Source organism: Giraffa tippelskirchi, chromosome 4, assembly GCF_054371585.1.
Source record: "Giraffa tippelskirchi isolate mGirTip1 chromosome 4, T2T-mGirTip1v1.2.pri, whole genome shotgun sequence".
NCBI classification, from domain to species: Eukaryota; Metazoa; Chordata; class Mammalia; order Artiodactyla; family Giraffidae; genus Giraffa; species Giraffa tippelskirchi.
The window spans coordinates 100,015,896-100,043,595 of NC_137278.1; the positions used below are offsets into that span (position 1 = coordinate 100,015,896).

Here is a 27,700-nt window from a genome sequence, read left to right on the forward strand (position 1 = left end):
TCAGATTTCCCTGGGCATGCTCTGTTCTGTTTGTTGAATCTGTCAGTCTTGCTGGAGTCAGACGTGGTCCCTGCCACATGGAGCTTTGCTGCTTCATCTGGGTTTTGACAGTAGCGTGTTGGTGAGCGGATCTGGTTCCCAAATCCTTCTCCTTGCCCATTGCCTCTGCAAGTCTGGAGATGGGGTGGGCCTGCTTGGGCCTTAGCAAGCCCCTCCCACCCCACCACCCCAGCCCACTCCACTCATGTCCTCTTGGCCTTGACAAGGAGGGGACAGAACCGGATGTCCCACCTGCTTGCTCTAGAAGAGGCAGGACCCATCTCCCATCTGGCTGCTCAGATGCCAGGCAGAGCCGACTCAGTGGGTAGGGGGCTGGCTCAATGAGGGTGTCTGTTCCAGGTGATGGGGGCCACCTGAGGAGCCTGCTAGGGCTTCCTCCCTTCTCTCCCTCTCCTCCCCTCGTGTGGCAGGCCCCTCTCTAGGCCCTGAGGACTTGAGAGCCAACAGAACCATCACAGCCCTGCCAGGTGGCCTGTCTCCCTTGGCTGTGGTTGCCCGTCCTCGGGTTCCTTATTACCCTCAATGGGGCCCCTGTCCATGCTGGGGCTCCAATGTCTTCCATGCATCCTGACTCAGTGCTGTGCTTGTGGGCTCTGGGCATCCAGGTCTTACTGAACCTCTGTGTTCTCACTCACTATGACAGTAATTAGTGATTGTGATGGGAATGTTTCTGTTGTAGTTTAGTCACTAAGTCATGTCTGACACTGAGACTCTGTGGACTGTAGCCTGCCAGACTCCTCTGTCCATGGGATTTCCCAGGCAAGATTAATGGAGTGAGTTGACATGCCCTCCTGCAGAGGCTCTTCCCAACTCAGGGATTGAACCTGTATCTCCTGCATTGGCAGGCAGGTCCTTTACTGCTGAGCCACCAGGGAAGCCCATGTGGTAGGAATGCATGCCCCATAACTGTTAGTTGCTGTGTGGCCATTACCTCAAGACATCTTAAACTTTCCACACCCATCCTGCCAGTTATCACATTCTGGTGATTTTTCCTTCTACTATGAAATCACTTAAAGCTCACCCTCTCCAGCATCTTGCCAGCTCCCCCTCTTGCCTCTGTGCCCCCCACATCCAGTCTGGCCCCAGTTAAATCCATTCTCCACAAGCTCCATACCTGAGATGAAATCTGAATTCTTACCTGCCTGCTGGAACCCTCCCATGGGCTCTCTCTGTCTTCTGCTCTGGAAGAAACTTGCTCCCTCATGTGGCCCCCGGGGCACCTTCACCTGCCTGGCCCCTAAGACCCCCAACCCACCTGTAGCCTCTTCAGTCCTCCACCCAGGCCTGGATCAGCCTATTTCCTGCTTCAGCCTTTCTTACGGGCAGCTTCCCTCCTCACCCCACTACTCACCTCTCACATCTTTGCCTCCCATCACCTGGTAGCTCATAGTCATCCTTCAAGACACAGTTCAGGTTGTCATCTGCCCTAACTCACCTTCTTCCCTGAGCCCCTCCTGGAATTTGTTGTTGTTCAGTTGCTAAGTCATGTCTGACTCTTTGAGACCCCATGGACTGCAGCACGCCAGGCTCCTCTGTCCTCCATTGAGGACAGACTCCTCCTGGAGTTTGCTCTGATTCATGTCCATTGAGTTCGTGGTGCTATCTAACCATCTCATCCTCTGTCGTACCCCTCTCCTCTTGCCCTCAATCTTTCCCAGCATCAGGTTCTTTTCCAATGAGTTGGCTCTTCGCATCAGGTGGCCAGAGTATTAGAACTTCAGCATCCATCCTTCCAATGAATGTTCAGGGTTGATTTCCTTTAGGATTGACTGGTTTGATCTCCTTGTTATCCAAGGGATTCTCAAGAGTCTTCTCCAGCACCACAGTTCAAAAGCATCAGTTCTTCAGCACTCAGCCTTCCTTATGATCCAACTCTCACATTTATACGTGACTACTGGAAAAGCCATAGTTTTGACTATACTTACCTTTTTGTTGGCAAAGTGATATCTCTGCTTTTTAAGATGCTGTCTAGGTTTGTCATAGCTTTCCTTCCAAAGAGCAAGCATCTTTTAATTTCATGGTTGCAGTCACTATCCACAGTGATTTTAGAGCCCAAGAAAATAGTATCTGTAACTGCTCCCACTCTCCTGGAATAAGGAGTGCTTTATAGGCCTCTTGGAGCAGCATTCTGGCCTCCTTTACTCATTGCACCGTGACTCTCAGTTTACCATCATGAATTCTTTGAGGATAGGAATTGTGGATCCTTAATTTGGCATCTCCACATCTAAGAGTTGCCTGACTTTCTGCATGGGGTACTTCAACTCAACTGAATGAAATTACCTTGTGTGATTACATCACTTTTGGCCATGAGGCTGTTTGGAGCTTTGCCTTTAAATATTTTGATGGTCTTTGAAGCAGAAGTTATACATTGTGAGGATGGCATCCAGGGCTAGTTGGCCAGGGCAGTTGGTTGTTGAAGTCTCTCCTTGGAATCACCTAGTGGGGTTTGCCACAAAAATGAATTTCCTAGCTTAGAATGTCTCCGACAACTTCTTAAAAAGCTCAATGTGTGTGAAGTGCCAGGCAAAAGGAGCATTTTAGGTTTGCCTCTCCTGTTATTTATTCCAGCCCAGATGGGCAGCTCAGCAGTCCAGGCTGGGTTCCAGGCCAGGAGGGACCACTTCACCATTGTGTTGCTGTCTTTTTCTTTTTCTTTTCTTTTAATGTTGATCACTTGTTTTTTCAAGCCTTTTAAAAATATTTTATAATATTCCTTCTGTTTTATGTTTCAGTATTTGCACTGTGAGGCATATGGGATCTTATCTCCCCAACCAGTGATTGAACCCACACCCACTGCTTTGGGAGGCATCCTCTTAAGGTCTGGACCACCAAGGAAGTCCAATGCTTCTGTCTTTATACTGGATCCAGGCCTTCTCATTTTACCCAAGACCTGTAAGGATAAAATTAAGATGATAGCTGACACACATTCAATTGCCAATCATGTACCAGGCACTGTCCTAAGATTTTTACATGGAGTAAACTCATTTAATGTCTTGTGACAACTGATCAAGTTTCTCTCTTTGTTTTTAATGGATGTCTCTATAGCACCTACCTAAAACTGTGCCTGGCATAAAGTAAGATTTTATTAATATTTTTGAATAAATGAATGGATGGAATGATACTTCATAGTCTCAGAAATTCACCAAAAGGAGCATTCCTAGTGGTCCAGTGGCTAAGACTCTGTTCTTCCAATGCAGGGGTCCAGGGTTGTGTCTCTGGTCAGGGAACTAGATCCCACTTGCCACAACTAAAGATCCTGCATGCCACAACTAAGACCTGACACAGCCAAATAAAGAAATAAATATTTTTTAAAAAAAGAAATTCACCATACTTCTGTCCTTATCAAAAAATAGAGTTTCAGGGAAGTTAAGCTTCTTAAAGTTCCTCCACCAAATGAAGACTATCTATAACTATAAATCAAATACTACATATAATATATTATATAACATGTATAGTACTGTTTATGATACTAATGAACTGTGTTTTTAACATAATCCTGAAATCTTATTGCCACAATGTCTTGTTTACTCTTATGTAACACAGATTTTTGTAAATGGAATCCTGTCCTCTTGCTGACTTAACAGTTTTAGAGATACTCAATCTGCAGTTCTCATGAGTCTTTTAATTTCATGGCTGCAATCACCATCTGCAGTGATTTTGGAGCCCAAAAAAATAAAGTCAGCCACTATTTCCACTGTTTCCCCATCTGTTTGCCATGAAGTGATGGGACTGGATGCCATGATCTTAGTTTTCTGAATGTTGAGCTTTAAGCCAACTTTTTCCACTTTCCTCTTTCACTTTCATCAAAAGGCTCTTTAGTTCTTCTTCATTTTCTGCCATAAGGGTGGTGTCATCTGCATATCTGAGGTTATTGATATTTATCCTGGCAATCTTGATTCCAGCTTGTGCTTCTTCCAGCCCAGTGTTTCTCATGATATACTCTGCATGTAAGTTCAATAAGCAGGGTGACAATATACAGTCTTGACATAGTCCTTTTCCGATTTGGAACCAGTCTGTTGTTCCATGTCCAGTTCTAACTGTTGCCTCCTGACCTACATACAGGTTTCTCAAGAAGCAGGTCAGGTGGTCTGGTATTCCCATCTCTTTCAGAATTTTCCACAGTTTATTGTGATCCACACACTCAAAGGCTTTGGCATAGTCAATAAAGCAGAAATAGATGTTTTTCTGGAACTCGCTTGCTTTTTCAATGATCCAGTGGATGTTGGCAATTTGATCTCTGGTTCCTCTGCCTTTTCTAAAACCAGCTTGAACATCTGGAAGTTCACGGTTCACGTATTGCTGAAGCCTGGCTTGGAGAATTTTGAGCATTACTTTACTAGCGTGTGAGATGAGTGCAACTGTGTGGTAGTTTGAGCATTCTTTGGCATTGCCTTTCTTTGGGATTGGAATGAAAACTGACCTTTTCCAGTCCTGTGGCCACTGCTGAGCTTTCCAAATTTGCTGGCATATTGAGTGCAGCACTTTCACAGCATCATCTTTTAGGATTTGAAATAGTTCAACTGGAATTCCATCACCTCCACTAGCTTTGTTCGTAGTGATGCTTTCTAAGGCCCACTTGACTTCACATTCCAGGATGTCTGGCTCTAGGTGAGTGATTACACCATCATGATTATCTGAGTCGTGAAGATCTTTTTTGTACAGTTCTTCTGTGTATTCTTGCCACCTCTTCTTAATATCTTCTGCTTCTGTTAGGTCCATACCATTTCTGTCCTTTATTGAGCCCATCTTTGCATGAAATGTTCCCTTGGTATCTCTAATTTTCTTGAAGAGATCTCTAGGCTTTTCCATTCTATTGTTTTCCTCTATTTCTTTGCATTAATCACTGAGGAAGGCTTTCTTATCTCTCCTTGCTATTCTTTGGACCTCTGCATTCAGATGGGAATATCTTTCCTTTTCTCCTTTGCTTTTCGCTTCTTTTCTCTTCACAGCTATTTGTAAGGCCTCCTCAGACAGCCATTTTGCCTTTTTGCATTTCTTTTTCTTGAGGATGGTTTTTATCCCTGTCTCCTGTACAAAGTCACGAACCTCAAACCATAGTACACCAGGCACTCTGTCTATCAGATCTAGTCCCTTAAATCTATTTCTTAATTCCACTGTATAATTGTAAGGGATTTGATTTAGGTCATACCTGAATGGTCTAGTGGTTTCCCCCACTTTATTCAATTTAAGTCTGTTTTTGGCAATAAGGAGTTCATGATCTGAGCCACAGTCAGCTCCCGGTCTTGTTTTTGCTGACTGTATAGAGCTTCTCCATCTTTGGCTGCAAAGAATATAATCAATCTGATTTCAGTGTTGACCATCTGGTGATGTCCATGTGTAGAGTCTTCTCTTGTGTTGTTGGAAGAGGGTGTTTGCTATGACTAGTGCGTTCTCTTGGCAAAACTCTATTAACCTTTGTCCTACTTCATTCTGTACTCCAAGGCCAAATTTGCCTGTTTCTCCAGGTGTTTCTTGACTTCCTAAGTGCCACTAGGGGAACCACTGTGTCTGGCACTTGGCCATTCTTCCTCAGCAGGGCCCATGTCCTGTCAGTGTTCATCTCATTATTTAAAATTCCTTTTCTTTTAAAAAAATTTTATTTATTTCTTCTTCTTCTTCTTTTTTTTTTTTTTTGTTCAGTCATTCAGTCATGTCCGATTCTTTGTGACCCCATGGACTGCAGCATGCCAGGCTTCCCTGTCCTTCACAGTCTCCCTTCACTCAAACTCATGTCCATTGAATCAGTGATGCCATCCAACCATCTCATCCTCTGTAATCCCCTTCTTCTCCTGCCTTCAATTTTTCCCAGCATCAAGGTCTTTACCAATGAGTTGGCTCTTCAAATTTATTTTCAATTTTTTAATTGGAGGAAAATTGCTTTACATTGTTGTGTTGGTTTCTGTCATACAGCAATGCGAGACAGTCATAATTATACACACACATATCCCCTCCCTCTTGAGCCTCCTGTTCCCCCCTAAAAAAAATCTCAGGCTAGTATTGCAAAGAAATCTTACCAAATCTCTGCTAAGAGAGCCTCAATGATTCTTCCTTTTCTTAGTCAATGTATTTTCCACCCATTTCTACCCTGGGGAACATCCGAGGGGGAGGTGTGTGTGTGTGTATGTGTGTGTATTTAGGGAGATCAGAGGGGAATCAGGTATATTTTTTTAAATGACCAGTCCTGAGATTCTCTGAGCGTCATTACACTGCAGCCACAGCCCAGGGTGTGGGTGACTGTACTCTAGCAATGATTTAGAATGCTGTTAACTCCTCTAGGCACTGACATGCACATTACTTCTAAGGACATGTGGTGTGCTTAGTCACTTAGCTGTGTTTGACTCTTTGTAACCCCATGGACTGTAGCCTGCCAGGCTCCTCTGTCCATGGGATTTCCTAGGCAAGAATATTGGAGTGGGTTGCCCTTCCCTTTTCCAGGGAATCATCTTGACCCAGGGATCAAACCCAGACTAATGAGAATCAACTGTATAGCACAGGGAACTCTACCCAATGTTCTGTGGTGACTGAAATAGGAAGGAAATCCCTCAAAAAAGGGGATATATTTATGTATCATGTATTTATATATATAGCTGATTCACTTTGCTGTACAGTAGAAACTAACACAACACTGTAAGGCGCACACACACAATGTTAGTCACTCAGTCATGTCCAACTCTTTTGCGAACCCCTGGACTGTAGCTCACCAGGCTCCTCTGTCCATGGGATTCTCCAGGCAAGAACACTGGAGTGGGTAGCCATTTCCTTCTTCAGGGGATCTTCCCGACCCAGAATCAAACCTGCATCTTCTGCATTGCTTACCACTGAGTCACCTGGGAAGCCCAATGAAAGAAGATATGGTCAGACAGTAGACCGTAAAAAAAAACGTTTTGTGAGCATTAGTTATCCAAGAAATGCAAATTCAAAGCATGAGGATTATCATTACATATCCATTTGTCGTTGCTGTTTAGTCTCCCAGTCGTGTCCGACTTTTTCAATCCCATGGACTGCAGCATGCCAGGCTTCTGTGTCCCTCAACATCTCCCAGAGTTTGCCCAAGTACGTGTTTGATGAACTCATCAAACATATTCATGCTTGAGTTCCTGTTTGATGAGTTCATTGGTGATGCTGTCTAGCCATCTCCTTCTCTGTCGTCCTCTTCTCCTTCTGCCCTCAATCTTTCCCAGCATCAGGGACTTTTCCAATGAGTCATCTGTTCGCATCAGATAACCAAAATACAGGAGCTTCAGCTTCAACATCAGTCCTTCCAGTGACTATTAAGGATTTATCTCCCTTAAGATTGACTGGTTTGATCTCCTTGCTGTCCAAGGGACTTTCAGGAGTCTTCTCCAGCACCACAGTTCAAAGTCATCAATTCTTTGGCTTCCAGCTCTCACAACTGTACGTGACCACTGGGAAAACCATAGCCTTGACTATATGGACCTTTGTCGGCAGAGTAATGTCTCTGCTTTTCAGAGACATTAATGTATAGGCTCGTCATCTGCTGTTAATAAAGCTAGTGGATGTGATGAAATTCCAGAACTATTCAAATCCCTAAAGGACGATTCCATCAAGGTTTTGCATTCATTATGTCAGCATATCTGGAAGACCCAGCAGTGGCCACAAGACTGGAAAAGGTCTATTCCAATTCCCAAGAAGGGTAGTACCAAAGAATGTGCTAACCATCAGACAGTCGCACTCATCTCCCATGCTAGTAAAGTCATGCTTAAAATCTTGCATGCTAGGCTTCAGCATTATGCGAACCAAGAACTTCCAGATGTCCAAGCTGCGTTTAGAAATGGAAGAAAAACTAGAGATCAAGTTACCAACAATCACTGGATTATAGAGAAAGCGAGGGAATTTCAGAAAAACATCTATCTCTGTTTGATTGACTATGCTAAAGCCTTTGACTGTATGGATCATGACAAACTGTGGAAAGCTCTCAGAGAGGTGGGAATACCAGACCATCATACCTGTCTCCCGAGAAACCTGTATGTGGGTCAAGAAGCAACGGTTAGAACCCTATATGGAACAACTGATTCAAGATTGAGAAAGGAATACGACAGGGCTGTCTACTGTCACCCTGTTTGTTTAATCTGTATGCTGAGCACATCGTGAGAAATGCCAGGCTTGATGAGTTACAAGCTGGAATCAAGGTAGGCGAGAGAAACATCAATGACCTCAGATACGTGTATGAAACTACTCTAATGGCAGAAAGTGAAGAGAAACTAAAGAGCCTCTTGATGAGGGTGGAGGAGAGTGAAAGAGCCAGCTTAAGACTAAATATTGAAAAAATTAAGATCGTGGCATTCAGCCCCATTACTGCATGGCAAATAGAAGGGGAAAAGGTGAAAGTAGTGACAGATTTCCTCTTCTTGGGCTCCAAAGTCATTGCGGACAGTGAATGCAACCATGAAATTAGAAGACTGTTGCTTCTTGGCAGGAAATTGATGACATATCCATTAGGATGACTAAAATGAAAAGGACTCCAAAGATGGTTTGTTGGCTGGAACAACTAGGATTCCCCTGCACTGCTAGTGGGAATGTAAAGTTGCACAGCCACTTTGGAAAATTGTTTGGCAGTTTCTTATAAAGTTAAAAATATGTCTTCCATATGACCCAGTCATTTCACTCCTACATGTTTACTCAAGAGAAATAAAGACATGTCTCCTCTAAGATTTTTACATGAATTTTCTTAGCAGTTTCACCTGTTGTAGCTCCAAACTGGAAGAAATGAAAATGTTCATCAAGTGAATGCACAAATGAAATGTAATATATGCATTGCATAGAATGGAATTCTGGTCAGCAATAAAAAGAAACAGCTACTAATACATGGTACAATATGGATGGATCGATGAATATCCTGACAATATGCTGATTGAAAAAAGCAAGACGGACATACACTGTATAACCCCATTTACATAAAATGCAAACTAATCCATACTAACAAAGAGCTGGTCGGTGGTTGTCCAGAGATGGGAGGTGGAGGAGGAGATGGACTGCAAAAAGGGATGAGGCATTCTTTAGAAAGCATTCTGTAGGTTGATTGTGGTGATATTCTTGTGTGTACATAGAGTTGTCAAAACTCTTTAAATGGTACACTTTGAATAATTCAATCTGTTGGGAATAAATTAATCCTCAGTAATGTTGATAAATAAAAAAAAGAAACTGTTTGTTTAAAGCAAAAATAGCAATGAAGTTTGTAACATATATAGAACATATTTTTGTCTCAGCAATGACATAATGGATGGGAGAATGAAAAGGAATTATGTATTGTATTATTATAAGGATCCTACATTATCCTTGAAGTGGTATAACACTATTTGAGGGAAAAATGTCATAAGTTAAAGTAGCATGATTTAGGCCATAGAAAAATTGCTGAAAAAATGAGTAACAGTTTAAAATTTAACACTGGAATACTAAAGATTATTCAGTTAATCAAAAGAAAACTGGAGCAGAGGGAAAAGAACATATGGGATAAACAGGGGAAAACCTGTGAGGCAGCAGTTTTAAATTCAGTTCAGTTCAGTTCAGTCGCTCAGTCATGTCCAACTCTTTGCAACCCCATGAATTGCAGCATGCCAGGCCTCCCTGTCCATCACCAACTCCCGGAGTCCACCCAAACCCATGTCCATTGAGTCAATGATGCCATCCAACCATCTCATCCTCTGTCGTCCCCTTCTCCTCCCGCCCCCAATCCTACCCAGCATCAGGGTCATTTCCAATGAGTCATCCCTTCGCATGAGGTGGCCAAAGTATTGGAGTTTCACCTTCAACATCAGTTCTTCCAATGAACACCCAGGATTGATCTATTTTAGGATGGATTGATTGGATCTCCTTGCAGTCCAAGGGACTCTCAAGAGTCTTCTCCAACACCACAGTTCAAAAGCATCAATTCTTCGGTGCTCAGCTTTCTTCACCGTCCAACTCTCACATCCATACATGACCACTGGAAAAACCACAGCCTTGACTAGACGGACTTTTGTTGGCAAAGTAATGTCTCTGCTTTTAAATATGCTATCTAGGTTGGCCATAACCTTCCTTCCAAGGAGTAAGCGTCTTTTAATTTCATGGCTGCAGTCACCATCAGCAGTGATTCTGGAGCCCCAAAAAATAAAGTCTGACACTGTTTCCACTGTTTCCCCATCTATTTCCCATGAAGTGATGGGACCAGAGGCCATGATCTTAGTTTTCTGAACGTTGAGCTTTAAGCCAACTTTTTCACTCTCCTCTTTCACCTTCATCAAGAGGCTCTGTAGTTCTTCTTCACTTTCCGCCATAAGGGTGGTGTCATCCGCTTATCTGAGGTTATTGATATTTCTCCTGGCAATCTTGATTCCAGCTTGAGTTTCTTCCAGCCCAGCGTTTCTCATGATGTACTCTGCATATAAGTTAAATAAGCAGGGTGACAATATACAGCCTTGACGTACTCCTTTTCCTATTTGGAACCAGTCTGTTGTTCCATGTCCAGTTCTAACTGTTGCTTCCTGACCTGCATACAGGTTTCTCAAGAGACAGGTCAGATGGTCTGGTATTCCCATCTCTTTCAGAATTTTCCACAGTTTATTGTGATCCACACAGTCAAAGGCTTTGGCATAGTCAATAAAGCAGAAATAGATGTTTTTCTGGAACTCTCTTGCTTTTTCGATGATCCAGTGGATGTTGGCAATTTGATCTCTGGTTTCTCTGCCTTTTCTAAAACCAGCTTGAACATCTGGAAGTTCACGGTTCACGTATTGCTGAAGCCTGGCTTGGAGAATTTTGAGCATTACTTTACTAGCGTGTGAGATGAGTGCAACTGTGTGGTAGTTTGAGCATTCTTTGGCATTGCCTTTCTTTGGGATTGGAATGAAAACTGACCTTTTCCAGTCCTGTGGCCACTGCTGAGCTTTCCAAATTTGCTGGCATATTGAGTGTAGCACTTTCACAGCATCACGTTTGAGGATTTGAAATAACTCAACTGGAATTCCATCACCTCCACTAGCTTTGTTCGTGGTGATGCTTTCTAAGGCCCACTTGACTTCACATTCTAGGATGTCTGGCTCTAGGTGAGTGATTACACCATCATGATTATCTGGGTCGTGAAGATCTTTTTGGTACAGTTCTTCTGTGTATTCTTGCCACCTCTTCTTAATATCTTCTGCTTCTGTTAGGTCCGTACCATTTCTGTCCTTTATTGAGCCTATCTTTGCATGAAATGTTCCTTTGGTATCTCTAATTTTCTTGAAGAGATCTCTAGTCTTTCCCAATCTGTTGTTTTCCTCTATTTCTTTGCACTGATCACTGAGGAAGGCTTTCTTATCTCTCCTTGCTATTCTTTGGAACTCTGCATTCAGATGGGAATATCTTTCCTTTTCTCCTTTGCTTTTTGCTTCTCTTCTCTTCCCAGCTAGCTGTAATGCCTCCTCAGACAGTCACGTTAATAGTTACATTGATTTAAATGATTTAAACACTCCTATTTTCAGATTGTCAGACATGATAAATTAAGGCTGAACTAGATGCTTTCTACAAGAAACTCACTTAAAATTAAAGACAAATAGGTTAAAAGTATGAGAATAAAAATTTACACCTGCAAACATTAACCATAAAAAAGCTGGAGTGGATTTACTAATATTGGATAAAGTAGACCTCAGAAAAAGGAACATTACCAGAGGTAAAGAAGATTGCTTCATGATGATTATTGAGTCTACTCATCAAGAAGATGTAACAATCTAAATGTATATGGATTCCACAAAACAGCATCAAAATACATGAAGCAAAAGTGGAAAGCACTGAAAGGAAAAATGAACAAATCCTAAAGTATAGTTGTAGACATCAGTCCTTCTCTCTGGGTAACTGATGAAATAGACAGAAGACCAGTGATGCTATAAATCATATGAAGAGCATTACTAACAAACTTAATGACATTTGTTAATCACTCTATCAGACACGAGCAGAATACCCACTCTTCTCAAGTGCACATAGAACATCTATCAAGACAGACCATGTAGACTTAGAATGACTAATACAATACAAAGTATGTTCTCTGGTTAAAATGAAATTAAGCTAAAATTAATAACAGAAAAATATCTGGAATAATCCTTACATACTAGGAAACCAAATAACACATACCATTCTTAGGTCAAAGTAGAAATCACAAGGAAATTAGAAAATAATTTGAATGGAGATGAAACACAGCATATCAAAATTTATGGTATGCAACTAAAATAGTACTCAGAGAAAAATGTATTGCTTTAGATGCTTACAACAAAAAAGATCTAAAACCATTGGAATAAATTTCTATTTTAAGAAACTATAAAAAGATGAACAAGTTAAACCCAAAGTAAGTACAAAGAATAATAGAAATGAAATAAGAAATGGTCAAACAATAGAGAATAAACAAGCTAAAAACTATTTTTCTTTCAATAAATAAATAAAATTGAAATACCTTTGAATCATCCCACCCTTGCCTGCTCCCACTGAGTCCAAAAGTCTATTCTTTACATCTGTGTCTCCTTTGCTGCCCTGCATGTAGTATCATTGGTACCATCTTTCTAGAATGATGCAGAAAAAAATAGACACAAGTTACCAGTATCTAGAATAAAAGAGAGGACTTTACTATAGATCCCACAGACATTGAAAGGATAAAATGAAATATTATTATTATTGATGTGATGTTAATGTAATGCCAATACGTTTGACAGCATATATGAAATAGACAAATTTCTTAAAAGATGCATAGTACCAAAAGTGACACAAAAAGAAGTAGAAAACCTGAATAGCTTTGACATTACTTGTGAAATCCATTAAATACTTAAGAAAAGGAAAGATACTGATTTTACACAAATTCTTTCAGAAAAGGGAAGACTAATTTTAGGAGCATCCCAACACCAAAACCCAAAGAAATTGTGAGACCCATATCCCTAACGAGCATGTATGCTGGGGACACCACTGCACCCATCACCGATCTTTGCTTGTCTTGCAGGTATGCCGGCACCCTTCTGGATGAGGACATCTTCTGTGGGAAGGAGCTCGTCTACAGTCGCCCGCTGCAGGCACTGGTGGCAGGGCTGAAGGCCTACAGCACCTGGGAGAACGTCAGCTGCCTGCAGGACTGTCGCGAATGCACCGGAGGCATGGTGAGCGCCCTCGGACCCCTCGGGCCACCGGTCCGGCAGAGTCTGCCTGGTTACAGGTTACATACAGCATGTGTTGAAGAGGACCGTGTGGCCAGTGGGCTTTGGAACCAGGTGAAATTCCCATCTGCCCTTGTGACTCTGGGTGCACCACTTAACCTCATCTATGTATGTCCGTCTTCTTGTATGCTGCCAGACAGATGCAGACCATGCCTGTAAAATGCTTGGTCCGTGGAGGCCCTCAGTACATGTCATGAAACTCAGTGGTGGTGGGTTGTTGACAGTATAGGAAAGGGCCAACAGGGGCCAGATGATCCAAGCTTGGCTCCAGTGTTTCAGTCCCTTGGGGAGAGTGCAGGAAATGACCCCACAGGTTTCTACCCTGGAAACGAGGCAGATGGGGACATGCCAAGCGTTCAGGGCATGTTTAGAGTGTCCCCAGCCCTGGCCTCATACTGGACTGTGCAGTGAATTATGAGAAACCCTAACATGAATCTTTGGAGAGTCAGGGGACTCTGAGAACAGCTGGACCTATGCCCTCTTCCTGTACAACCCTGAGAGTGGAGGCACCTGCAGGAGCCCAGAGCTGGTGAGAAAGGGGACCCAAGTGGGGTCTTGGAGGACAGGACATGGCAGGGGATGTGCGGTTTTGAACCTGTGACTCGGTAGCACAGCACGGCTGTGGACGTCAGCTCTGGTGGCATCTGAGTTCAGCCCCAGATGACAGTCCTGTGTGGGCAATGCCCATGGACCACACCGCCTCATCGTCATGTGGCCCAGAAGCAGGGACTGCAGGAGGATGGGGGGAGGCGGGAGCCCCTCTTGGGCCTTGAGCCTGAATTCCATCTAGAACTTGGCTGAGTATTTGCCTAAAAACAGCAGTTCTGAACCTGAAGGGGCGGTTGAAGCATTTTAGCCACAGTGAGAAGAGTTCAAGAGCAGATCAAAGGCTGCTGTAGAAGATAAAGGGGGAGGTTGAGTTTCTGGAGAGCCCAGAGCATCGGAGCCAGGGTCCATGGAGGGGCAAGGAGGGACTGGGCCTTCACTGCAGGCGGAGCCTGAGGTTTGTCCCAGGTGGGCTCTGTGGATGGGAATGAGAGCCCTGTGTCCTCTCATGTGAGAGCCGGCCTGGTCACTTCTCTTGCAGTGAGTGAGTAAAGATGTGTGAATGGTAAAGGGGACCTTGGCTAATCAGGCTCGCATCCTGTATCCGTGATGGTGGTGCTGGTGGACATGCTTGCTTTTCCAGTGGGGATGGTGTTGGGCTCCATCAGAAAAGAAGGAGAAGGAAGATAAAGTGACGGCTGGAGCTGGGGTGCAGCGGGGTCAGGAGTCAGGGTCCTCCAAGGCAGCCGGGGCCGGTGGCTCGTAATGCCCTTAAGTGGCCTGACCTGTTGTGAGAGCCCTGCCAGGGGGCTGGTTCCCACCCTTCCAGTGGTCCTGCCCGGTCACTCCTCCTTCACTGTCCAGCATCACGCGGCAGTGCAGAAATGACCCCTCCACCCAGCATACTATGGAAAGGAAGCTGACCCTGGAGGGCCGCTCTGCCAGGCTGGGAAGATGCCAGATGCTGGCTCTGTAATCTGGGTACTGCTGCCTCGGCAGCTTTGCTTCCCAACAGCTCCTCGGAAACAGAAGGGGGGACCCTGCTTTCTAGTTGTGTTCCCTCCCTTCTGTTCTCCACCCCATATCCACACAACACCTTGCCTGGGACTATTTGTAGAGACATAAATATTTGTTGAAGGGGCTTCCCAGGTAGCACTAGTGGTAAAGAACCTGCCTGCCAATGCAGGAGATGTAAGAGACGTGTGTTCGATCCCTGGGTTGGGAAGATCCCCTAGAGGAGGAAATGGCGAACCACTCCAGTATTCTTGCCTGGAGAACCCCATGGACAGAGGAACCTGGGAGGCTACAGTCCACAGCGTGGAAAAGAGTCGGACACGACTGAAGCGACTTAGCACATATGCAAATATTTGTTGAAAGAAAAGCATTAGCACCTTCTAATTGTTTTAAGCTGTATTTTCAGACTACCTCTTCTGCAGGCAGGAAGTCTCCAGTAGTGAAGTGTGGCTGAGTCTGGGGGCTGCTGAAATGGTAATGAAAACCACTTCTTCTGTGGCCCATAGGTCTAAGGAGGTCTTGCTTGCAAAAAAAAAAAAAAAAAGGTATTTCAACTCACATTTACTGACTTTGAAGCCAGTAACACTATGGGAAAGTTATTGCCTTCTTTTTGCCTCATTTTTCACATATATAAAATGAGGCTAAGCTTTCCTTTGTAACAATTGTGAGAGTTAAGTTGTGCAAGAAGATTAGCATAAAAATAAATAATGGTGAAGGAAGACTGAAGATCCTGTGTGCTGCAACTAAGACTAGGCACAGCCAATTAATTAATTAAAAAATATAATTGTTTAAACAAAAATCATAACAACATGATGTGAGGTTTATAACCGAGGGAAGTGAGATGGGATGTGGTTCCATGACCCCAAACCTCCTTAGCAAGTCAAGGAGGGGCTGGACCAGGAGATGGGGAGACACCGTCCATTCCTGGTATAGCCTTGATGTTTCCAAGGGTTGGGGCTTCATGCTCACATGTGGTCAGCATTGTGGCTTCTAACTTCAATGTGTAAGCTGAGTATCCACCAGCCTGGTTTGGAAGTGATGAAAACCCTTTACCTGCCCGCATGTGAAGTCAGAGAACAGACTCCACCTCTTGGAGTAGTCATGTGACTCAGTTCTTTTGCTTCCTTAGCTCCCCACCTTCCTTCTTCAAGGACTGATGGGTAAACCAAGTCTTCAGACTGTTGCTGTTTCACTGGACTTGCATTGGCCTCTTTTCTCCATATCCAAGAAAACCCAGATTGAATTTCCTACAACCAGCTGAGTGAGGAGTGGGAAACAGAGCTCTGGATTTCATTCTACCACTTGTGGGGCTGCCTGGTGGGGAGGAAACTTTGGGAGGTGGGAGGGACAGCTCCTCAAGGAAGGGGTGGGATCTCAGGGTCAGGACGCCGTGACCTTGGCCCTTTTTTTTCTGGGAGTCTCAGTTTCCTTCTCTTTTAAAGCCTACAGCATCGTATTGCAGTGTTGTTAGTCATGTCTGGCTCTTTGCGACCCCATGGACTGTAGCCCGCCAGGCTCTTCTGTCCATGAGATTTCCCAGCAAGCATACTGGAGTGGGTTGCCATTTCCTTCTCCAGGGCATCTTCCCGACCCAGGGATCAAACATGCATCTCTTATGTCACCTCTGTTGCAGGCAGATTCTTTATCACTAGCGCCACCTGGGAAGCATGGTAGGCCTCAGTAAAGACTCTCCTTGTCTTTCTTTTTCCTGGCTGTGATTACAGCAAAGCATTCCAGCTGTCTCTGCTCCTCTCTAAACCCCATCCTGATGCATTTGATCTGTTTGGGAGCTGCACGGGTGGGGCTCTTCAGGGGGCAGCCTTGGACTCTGGAGGCAAGTATTTTCTCAGCAAATCTGACTCTGTAGCATCAGGGGCTGCAGAGACAGGCCTGGGGCCAGCATAGGCTGCATGGTCCCCACTCTGCACCCCACCCCGCCTCTGCTGGGGTAGAGCTGCAGCCCAGCTGCTGACCTTGACCCTGCACAGCAAAATTCTTCAGGGGGAACTTCTACAGTATCCCTTGACCCTTGAGCATTACCTGTATCTGGATGTCCATGGCCTGGAACTGTGCCCTCCAGCACTGGAAGATACGCACCCTGGGATCCCTGGGCCAGTGGTCCAGATCAGACTCCACTGTAGGATTTTAGGCACCCTGCTCCCCCCCCACTCCCATCAGGGCCTCTCCCTGAAAGCCTTCTCATCTCCGCCCCTAGCTGCAGCATTTCTTCTCAGTGGGTTCCTGAATTCCATGGGAGAGCAAACTTGGCTGAAGCAGCCTAAAGAAACATGTAGACAAGACTGGAGCAGAATAGTCTCAGGAGAGATCTGTGACCCACCATGATGATAAGGTTATCAGCAAACGTGCGCCAACTGTTCCATTCATGTTAGACATGGAGCTGCTGTTTGCTGTTCAGAGATCCAATCCAGCCAGGCAATGACAGAATCGCTATATTTTGAAGATTGCACAAGAGGACACTGAAACAATTGCAAGTGTTTGTAAATTAAAGAAAAAAAAAAAGCCATGTGTTGCTGAGCTCGCTGGTTACTCCGTAGGCTTCGTCCCAGGACTGGATCCGCAGGAGATGTACCATCACCTCGTTTATCTGGCATCCACTGTTTCTTGGAACACAGCCAAGGCCTGAAATAGGCAAGACAGAACTCTGAGAATCCCAGAGAGATGACACGAAGTCCCTATGCTGAGGCTCAGGCCCTCACTCCACTCCTGAAGGAGCCTGGCTGGGCTCTGCTAGGAGCCTGCTCCTGATGGCCAACTCTTGCATGTGATTCCTGATTTCCTGGGGTGTCGCAGACCAGTGAGGATATCTGGTCTCCAAAGGCAGGCAGTTAAGAGGGCTAGTGGCCAAACAAGAGCCAGAAGAGGTAGAAAAACTAGACTCAAAAATTCAAGAGCTCTGGGACTTCCCTGGCGGTCCAGTGGTTAAGATTCCATGCTCCCACTACAGCAGGCACAGGTTCGATCCCTGGTCAGGGAACTAAGATCCTGTATGCTATGTAGCACGCCCCCCACCAAAAAAAAAAAAAAAAAAGATTCAAGAGCTTAGTGGGCCAGTGCCCAGCCACAAGAAGGATCAAAGCTCTTCTAGGAGGCAAAGTGGGCTGCAGACAAGGTAGACTATAGGAGACAGGCAGGGAAGCTGTTGCAAAAAGGACAGTCATTTGAGGTCCTCCCTTCCTCCTGGATGCTGCAGATCTACTGTTTCCTGGAATACAATAGATGATGTTTGTTTAAAAGCCCAGCTTTTCACAGCAATCCCCTAGACATGTATCTCTCAAAACAGATAAGTGGGTCAGCCTGACTTGGATCTAACATGGCAGAGACGATTTTGCTCCCCATCTAATTTCGTACGAAGAAACAGAGCCACAAAAAGTCTTGTCCAGTGCCTGGGCCATGAGGAGCTAGTGATGCTTGTGGTGGATTCCAAGTCTGAAGGTCACGGGTCCAGCTGGCTAGGAATGCATATGTGGGTGGGGTAGGGTCAAGTTAAGTTGTAACATGAAGTAACTGGGTAGCAAAGTGGAAAAGGTTCAGCCCATACTAAGTAAGGATCCAAGACTGTATCTGTCAAACCTTCTAAGAAGGGACTGGCTGGGGCCCAAGTGTTGACCCCAACAGAAGGGCCTTCTTAGTGGTTGCCATGACAACTTTATCAGCCAGAACCTTTGCTCAGCCCCAGCCTAATTTTTCTAGGGAACCAATGAGTCGTTGATTTCATGGATCAAAGACCCCTTTCTCTGGACAGATTGAGGGCCTTCAAGAAAAATCCCAGATGAAAGCCTACGTTTCTGCTTATTGCTGCTATCACTTTCTGATTGTAGGGATTTAGAAAGACAGCACAATAAAAAAAACCTTTATGATGATTAGTTATTTCTCAACTTTGAAAGAACCTTGTTGGAAGGTTAGAGGAATTGTTTCTTATTGTTTAAAAGAGGTTTCTGTTTCTGACTCTCTGACATCCTTTGAGTCCATGCTAGGTAAAATGCCAGGCCCTGTGTAGATGTGGCTATCTTTAATCCTCCAACAGTCCTATGAGTGGGAATAATTGTCTACACAGTTTCCCATGGATGAAGGAAATAAGATGGCAGGTGGTTGCTATTTCTCTCAGTCAGTCGCTCAGCCGTGTCCAACTCTTTGTGATCCCTTTGGATTGTAGCCTGCCAGGCTCCTTTGTCCATGGAATTCCCCAGGCAAGAATACTGGAGTGGTTTGCCATTTCCTCTTCCAGGGGATCTTCTACACCCAGGGATTGAACCTGCATCTCCCGTGTCTCTTGCGTTGCAGGCAGGTTCTTTACCACTGAGTTACCTGGGAAGCTCTAAAAGTTGGATGCAGGGCTCTAATTCAGGTCTTCCCACCTTAGTCTTTTGTCCTTAATTCTGGACCTTGCTTTTTTTCCCGGGGGAGGGGGATGACAACTTTGTTTCTAGCCCCTGGGTCCTGTGTTGATCAATGTTCTACACTTAGCCCTCATTTAACATAATCCACAATTTGTAAACAAGTCTCTGTGTTGTGTTGTTAACCTCTGGTCACTGGAAAAAAAAAAAATCTCCTAGTGAGAAGATTCACATGTCATATCTCTGAGTGTCTTATGTTAGTAGGTCTTATCTTGTCAAGCAAATTAGAGTTGGGAGAGTAGCAGGCAGTAAAACTGACCCTCACCACTGATACAGAAAAGAGAGATTATTAAAAATGACCCAAGGACAATCCATTTTATTGGCAACGTTCCTTTGAAGATCTCAGTCCAAACTTCTTAAGGGCGTAAAGAAGGCAATTATAAATTTTATATGCGATGGATAACATCCAGACATATGAGAGAATAATGGATACAGTTGGAATCCATCCTGGGACAATTTGCCAAATTTTGAATCTACCATATTCTCATTTTACCCTCCCTTGAGATGGTTCACAGCTCTCTAGAAGGATTCAGTCCATCACATCAAGGAAATAAGAAAAGGAAAAGAAGCTTTGAAAGACTGACTTCTAAATTTGTTAAGGATTAGTTAAGATTCTTTGGATGCAAATAAGAGAGACCCATTACAAATTTGCTCAAGCAAGAAAGGAGAATGTATCTTAAGAGAAAGAGAGAGATGTGTTCTGGAAGTCAGGTCTCATGAGGACCAGGAACTGGGAAGGAGCCTAGAGTACAGGTAACCATGCCCTTGGTTTCTCCTTCTTCTGGGGGCATAGTCTTAGCCTTTGCCTCTCTGGTGTCTATCCATTCTTCTTGCTCCTCTGCATATGTGGCTGCCCTTTGGCTGTGGAGCTTATAGCATCTCCTTTCCAGCTACTGTCCGAGATGATGTCTTGTAGATCTCATGCTGAATCCCTGGCTCAGTTGGAGTTTGTGTCCTTCCCAACTCAGACATTTTTGGCTAGGGAATGGAGTCACATTGCATGAATATGCCTGCTGATGCCCCAGTTGTATAGGTGGTGAGACAGTTGTCAGATAGTAGCTGAGTAGATATCTGTTATGATATACATGATAGGTTTTAAAATACTTTCTCACTAATCCTTTCAGCCTGATGTGTAGAAATGGAGTTGAATTTTGTGTATTGATCTTATATCCAGCAACCTTGTTAAACTGTCATGACAATTTTAATAAGCTATTTGTAGTTCTTTTGTGTTTCCCTATGATCCTAATCATATTCCCTAAAAAACATAAATATCTTGTTTCTTCCTTTTCAATTATTTACATTTATGCCTTTGTCATATCATTGAGTGGCCAGGACTTCCCATGCAGTGGTTAAAGAAGTGGTTGATAATGGGCACTTATATTTTATTCTTGACTTTAATGGGGACATGCTTACTTTTTCAGCATTGAGGATTTTATTTGGTGTGGATATTCTAGTGTTGGTGTTTGGTGTGGATATTTATCATGTTAAGGCAGGCATGTTTATGGCCTTCGTTTATGTAAGGCTGTTGTGTGTTTGTGTGTTTGCTAGTTTTTTTGTTTGACTTTAAAATTATGAATGCATCTAAATTTTATGGGATTATTTATATTCCTTTATTTTACTGAGATAATCAAACATTGTCCTGCTTTAATCTGTTTTTGTGGTGAATTTACATTAATGTATTTTCTAATGTTTCATAAATCTTGGGTTTGGGAATGACTACAACTTGGTCATGATTGTGTGTGTGTCTTTAATTCACTGTTGGTTCTGTCTGCCAGTGCTCATTTAGGATTTTTCATCTGTGATCATGAGATTGTCTTGTGTTGTTCTTTCCTAGTTCTGCCCTTGGCTAATTTGGGCATCAAAATTATAATAACCCCATTAAATGAATTGGGGAGGGAAAATTTCTTCTTTTTCTACTCTTTTAAATAGTTTGCATAAAATGGAATGATCCATTCCTTGCATACTTCCTACAAATACCTGGAAAGTCATATAGGTCTCATAGTTGCTTCTTAGACATTAAATGATTAATTCTCTTTCTTTAATAGTTGTAGCCATTCAGGTTTTCTGTTTCTTCTTGAGTCTGTTTTGGTAATTTATATTTGCTTATTAATTTGTCCATTTCTTATTTTTAAAATGTATTCATAATCCTGTCAGGTGAGTGTATGCTCCTCGGTTCTGTCTCATCACAACAAAGATTTGGAGTGACGGACATTAAAGCCCTTGGTAGGTCACAGCTCTCGGGTCTTGGACAGACCATGTTATAGCTCTTAGACAAATCAGTGTTACAGCTCAGTGTTACAGCTCTATTTTATTTAGATAATAACAGGAGAATCCATCCTCGAAGTGTGAGGGCATGCCGACCCGAAGACGCGAAGAGAAGAGAGTTGGGGAGCGTGCCAGTGCGCGGGAGAGAGAGAGAGAAAGAGAGAGAAAGAAGGCGCACGCACGTGGGGGAGGGGGAGAGAAACAGAGAGGGAAACAGAGAAAGAGCACTTTGGCTCCTCCTTTTATATGTTTTTTCCTCCCCCTGGGCCTGCCCTGTGCAAATTGGGCTTAGCCAGGAGTGCTGTTCTACCTAAAGTCCTCACTCAGGTCCTCAGACCTTCCTTTGTTCTTTATTTTTTTTGTATTTTTTTTATTTTTTTAAATTAGCTTACTTATCTATTTTTTAACTTTACAATATTGTATTTGTTTTGCCATTCATTGACATGAATCCACCATGGGTGTACACGTGTTCCCCTTCCAGAACCCCCCTCCCACCTCCCTCCCCATGCCATCCCTCTGGGTCATCCTGGTGCACCAGCCCCGAGCACCCTGTATCATGCATCGAACCTGGACTGGCGATTCGTTTCACATATGATAATTTACATGCTTCAATGCCATTCTCCCATATCTTCCCACCCTCGCCCTCTCCCATAGAGTCCATAATACTGTCCTATTTATCTGTGTCTCTTTTGATGTCTCGCATACAGGGTTATCTTTACCGATTAACTAAATTCCATATATATGTGTTAGTATGCTGTATTGGTGTTTTTCTTTCTAGCTTACTTCACTCTGTATAATAGGCTCCAGTTTCATCCACCTCATTAGAACTGATTCAAACGTATTCTTTTTAATGGCTGAGTAATATTCCATTCTGTATATGTACCACAGCTTCCTTATCCATTCATCTGCTGATGGGCATCTAGGCTGCTTCCATGTCCTGGCTATTATAAACAGTGCTGCGATGAACATTGGAGTACACGTGTCTCTTTAAATTCTGGTTTCCTCTGTGTGTATGCCCAGCAGTGGGATTGCTGGGTCATATGGCAGTTCTTCTTCTTCTTTTTTTTTTAAATAAATTTATTTATTTTAGTTGGGGGCTAATTACTTTACAATTTTGTAGTAGTTTTTGCCATACATTGACATGAATCTGCCATGGGTTTACATGTGTTCCCCTTCCTTTGTTCTGTTTTTTCGGGCTTTTCCCTTCCTTGTCTTTTAGCCACCACCATTTTGGACTCCTGTTTCCTATTCTAACTACCTAATAATCCCCTCTTATCTTTTATCCCTGTTGTATCTGTAATTATGCTCCCTTTGCCACCCTAATATTTTTTGTTTTCCCCATTCCTTTATCTCTTGATCTGTTTTCTTTTTCCTTCAAATAATAAAGTTTTGATTCTGTTGATCTCTAGATTGTATCTGAGATGTCCATGTCATTGATTTTTATCTTCATTGTTTATTTCCTTCTACTTCCTTTGGGTTTATTTGCTTTCCGCTCTTCTTTTGTTACATTAACTTGCATGTTATCTCATTAATTTTTGCCATCTCTCCAATTCTATTATAAACATTTAAATTTTAATGTCCATAATGACTTATTTAACCTGTAAATTGGCTGAGTGGGTTTTTTTTTTTTTTAATTTCCTCATGTCTAGCATTTAAAGATATTAAGAGCCAAACTTTGTTGAGTTCTTACTATGTGCCAGGCACCAATCTTCACATTTTACATTTATTAACTTATGTAATCCTCCCAACATCCTCACAAAGTAGGACCATTATGACCCCAATATGATGTATGTGAAAAATGAGAATACATAGAGAGTTTAAGCAATTTGTCCATGATCACAGAGCTCTTGAAATGGCAAAACCAAGATTTAAACTGAGACAGTTTGGCTACAAAGTACAACCATTGTACATATTGTCTTCTTTTTAGTGATTGTTTGATTCTTATTTTGTTGTCATTATATTAATTATTATTATGTTGCTTTTCCCCTTAATTCCATTGTAGTCAGAGAAAATGGCCAGTGTGATACAGATTATTTTTTTAATTTATTTTTTTATTGAAGAATAATTGCTTTACAGAATTTTGTTGTTTTCTGTCAAACCTCAACAACAAATAAGCCATAGGTATACAAATTTATTATGAGCTACTTTGTGACCTAGAATATGGCCAGTTTCCATGTGATCTTCAAAAGAAGATGCATTCCTTAATGAGCTAGAGGGTATTAAATGTGACCAGTCAATCAAGCTGATTAGTGGCATTATTCCAATATTCCCTATTCTTTCTGAGGTTTTGATCTGTCTGATCTATCAGTGATTGAGTGGACTAAAATCTTCCACTGTTGATGGTGGGTTTGTTGGTGTCTCCTTGTGTTCCTACCAATTTTGGTCTCATCCTTCTGAAGTTGTGAAATTGTGCTATTAGATGTTTACAGATTTAGAATTGTCCTATTTTCCTAGTGAATTTAATCTTCAGTTTCTTGTAGTGACTCTCTTTAGCTTTGCTAATGCCTTAAGGTGTATTTTGTCCAGTTTTAATTTGAGGATAAAGCTTCTGTTTGGTTGGTCTTTATGTGTTATATGCTTTTACTCAGCCTTAGTGTGTTGCATTTATGTTTCTTATAAACAACACTTATCTAGTTTTTAGATTTTGTTTACTTTGACAACCTCATTTTTATCTGTTTAGTCTAAATGTTTGTTTTCATTGCTGGTGTATCTGAGTTCATTTCTTCTATCTTACTCTTTGCTTTCTATTTTGCTGTGTCTTACCTCTGTTTGGGTTTCTTACTTTCTTTCAGATTTTTTTTATTCCCCACCCCCCATCCCAACCTTTCCATTCTTCTCTCTTCCAGTTTCCATTCTACTATGTTCTTTTTTTTTTGACCATACCATCCCTGGTCAGGGAAACAGGGACTGAACCTGTCTCCTTGCATTGGAAGCATGAAGTCTTAACCACTGGACTGCCAGGGAAGTCCCTATTGTATTCATTTTGTGGTCACTGTAGCAGCTGGAGTATGTACTTTAACATACAAAGTCTAAAATTAATCATTATTTTTCCATTCTCCCAACAATATGAGAGCTTCAATTGCTTTCACTAATCATCAGCTCCCATGTTCTATAGCATCCTTGTCCATTACTTTAGTAGTATGTTTTTTAATCCCAAGCATTAGCTATCATATTTATTATTATATGGAATCAGGATTTCTCCAGAACTACCACTTTTTTTTAACCAATTTTTTTGCTCACAATTCCTTCTTGCATTTCTTTTGTCATTTTCCTTGTTCATGGAGTACTTTCTTCAGAATAGTGTGGGTCTGTGACAGTAAGCCTGATTTTGTCTAAATGTGTCTTTATTTCATTCTCAGCCTTGAACGATTAAGCACTGTTAAGGATAGAATTCATGGGTGACAGTTCTTTTCTCTCAGCATTTGAAGTTTTTACTGTTATTCTGGATTCTCTTGTTGCTGAGGAATCAGTTGTGTGTCTAATTATAATTTTTCATGGCTGTCTCTTTTTTTCTCTTTGCTTCTTTAAAGATATTTATTTTATTTTATTTTTTGGTGATCTATGGTTTCACTGTAATGTATCTAAGTGTGAATTTTTTACCTTATTTTTCTTATCTGGGGTCATTTGTGTTTGCTGAATATGTAGATTTGTGTCTCTTGACAATTTTGGACAATTTTAGGCCACTGTGTTTTTTTGAATATTTGTTTTTGTTTGTTTATTTCTTTATTGGGGTGTGCCAGGTCTTAGTTGTTGCATGTGGGATCTAGTTTCCTGACCAGGGATGGAACCTGGCCCCCCTGCGTTGGGAGCACAGTCTTAGCCACTGGACCACCAGGGAAGTCCTAGGTCATTGTCATTTTCAATATTGTCTTTGTGTTCTTATATTATCCTTCTTGGTGTAGTAGCTAATATCTGCTTCCTCTGCAGTTTTGATTCTGTTGATTGTTATCTATCTCTTCTGATTGTCCTTTTCTTACTCTTGCATTTTGTGATGCTAGAATTTTGGAGCTTTATCTTGGTAGTTCTTTCCAGGCAGAAAGGATCTGTATTTATCTCTGCCAGAGGACTAGAGAGAGCACAACCCGCTTGAACTGGTTTGTAGCTTTGTCGGCCTCATAGAGAGTATGGATTCTGGCCCTAGAGTCATATGAATGCAGGCCAGGGTCAGAATTCTAAGCAGAGATGTTTCTCTCCACCCATAGCCAGAGCTGAGACTAGCAAATTTCCTCCTTATCTTCTTGAGTGAGGAGTGGTGTTTTCTCACTTAATCCCTGGTAGACATTATTTTCCCAGAAGACTGTGTTTATACAGGTGTCTTTATTTTATTTTTTGACCTTTATTTTCTTTTAAAAATTTTTATTTATTTTTAATTGGAGGATAATTGCTTTACAATATTGTGTTGGTTTCTGCTGTACATCTACAAGAATCGGTGATAGGCACACATATGTCCCCTCCCTCTTGAACCTCCTTCCCACCTCCCACCCCATCCCACCCCTCTAGGTTTTCACAGAGCACCAGGTTTGAGCTCCTTGTGTCATACAGAAAATTCCCACTGGCTATCTGTTTTACATATGATAATGTGTATGTTTCAATGCTATTCTGTTTGTCCCACCCTCTCCTTCCCCCACTGTGTCCACAAGTCTGTTCTCCATGTCTGTCTCCACTGCTACTCTGCAAATAGGTTCATCAGTACCATCTTTCTCGATTTCACATATATGCATTAATGTATGACATTTGTTTTTCTCTTTCTGACTTACTTCACTCGGTATAATAGGCTCTGCGTTTATCTACCTTATTGGAGCTGACTCAAATGCATTCCCTTTTTATGGCTGAGTAATGTTCCATTGTATATATGTACCACAACTTCTTTATCCATTCATCTGTGGCTAGAAATCTATGTTGCTTCCATTTCCTAGCTATTATACAGATTTCTTTATATATAAGTTCTCACTAGGTCTCATCACCTGGTACCCATTTAGGTGTCATGCTTTCTTATTGAGTTCAGCTTCTGAGTACTTCTCTTTATCAGTTTGATATGCATCAAATTGATTTTAAAAAAATATTTTATCAAGCATATTTTCAGTGGTTCTACTGGTGATTTAATTTTTAGTTAAAGACTGTCTCATCTGCTGTATTGCCAGGGAGAGATGCCCTAAGCAAATTTGGTTCTCCTTCTGAGTCATGCCTCTGTATTCATTGAACTGTGTTGGGCCAGTTGCCGTTGATTCCCCAGAGGATCTTTCTGGGTCCCCACCTGCCTGAGCTCCCAGCAGCCTTTGTCCTGGTGGACCCCTCCCTCCTGAACACAGCGTTCTCCTAAGCTGTCAGGACACCATACTCTCAACTTCCTTTCTGCTTCTTTGTTTTCTTAGTAAGCTCTGCTAGTTTTCTTCTACCTGACCTCAGGATGTTAGCATTTTCCATAACATGAGCCTGAGTCCTCTCTTCTCTGTGTAGTTAGTGTGTGCGTGCTAAGTCACTTCCTTTGTGTCCAACTCTTTGCAACCCTGTGGACTGCAGCCTGCCAGGCTCCTCTATTCATGGGATTCTCCTGGCAAGAATACTGGAGTGGATTGCCATTTCCTCCTCCAGGGGATCTTCCTGACCCAGGGATCGAACCTGCATCTCTTAGGTCTCCTGCATTGGCAGGAGGGTCCTTTACCACTAGTGCCACCTGGAAGCCCCTGTGTAGTTAGACTCTTGATAATTCTGTTCCTTCCATTGGTTTTGAAGAGTTATGTAGTGAGGACTCTATATCTTCATCCCAGACATCTATTTGCATCTGCAGAGTCTTGTATCTAACCTTCATTTTGACCAGGCCGCTTGGATGTCTCACTGATTCTCACATCTAACATTTATAGATATGAACATTTGATCTTTTCCTGTAAACATACTCCCTGCCAGGATGCTCAGTTTCGTAAACACCACACCATACACCTCCCATTCGTGTGGCCTGGGCTTTCTCTTTCTCACACACACACACACCCAGCTCATCCAAGCCCATCTCCCTCTAATTCAAGGCCACCCAGGTCTCCCATCTTTACCAACTAGTCCAATCCTTTCTCTCTTGCCTCCTGTGGGCTCTGATCACTTGGCAGACAGAGCCATCTTTTAAAAATCACAAGTCATCTTATTCCAAAGAATAAAATTATCTTACGATTTTACATCGCAATTGACATATTCAATAAAATGAATGTCCAAGATGCCTCTTGAGGTACTGAGTCACTTGAT

The 27,700-nt window shown here is 42.6% G+C and overlaps 1 protein-coding gene across 7 annotated transcripts in view; it reads left to right on the top strand.

The window, feature by feature from the left end:
• ACOXL (acyl-CoA oxidase like) overlaps positions 1–27,700 on the top strand; it is a 359,193-nt gene that overhangs the window by 204,198 nt on the left and 127,295 nt on the right. For 5 of the 7 annotated variants that reach the window (XR_014051964.1, XM_081484835.1, XM_081484834.1 and 2 more), the window contains exon 12: positions 13,019–13,172. Coding sequence is in view for 5 of the 7 variants with exons in the window: in XM_081484835.1 (XP_081340961.1) it covers positions 13,019–13,172 (154 nt within the window). In the remaining 2 variants the exon portion in view is untranslated. Of the gene's footprint in view, positions 1–13,018; positions 13,284–27,700 lie in introns of all 7 variants that reach the window. The other 2 variants (XR_014051963.1, XM_081484832.1) reach the window with 1 other exon arrangement.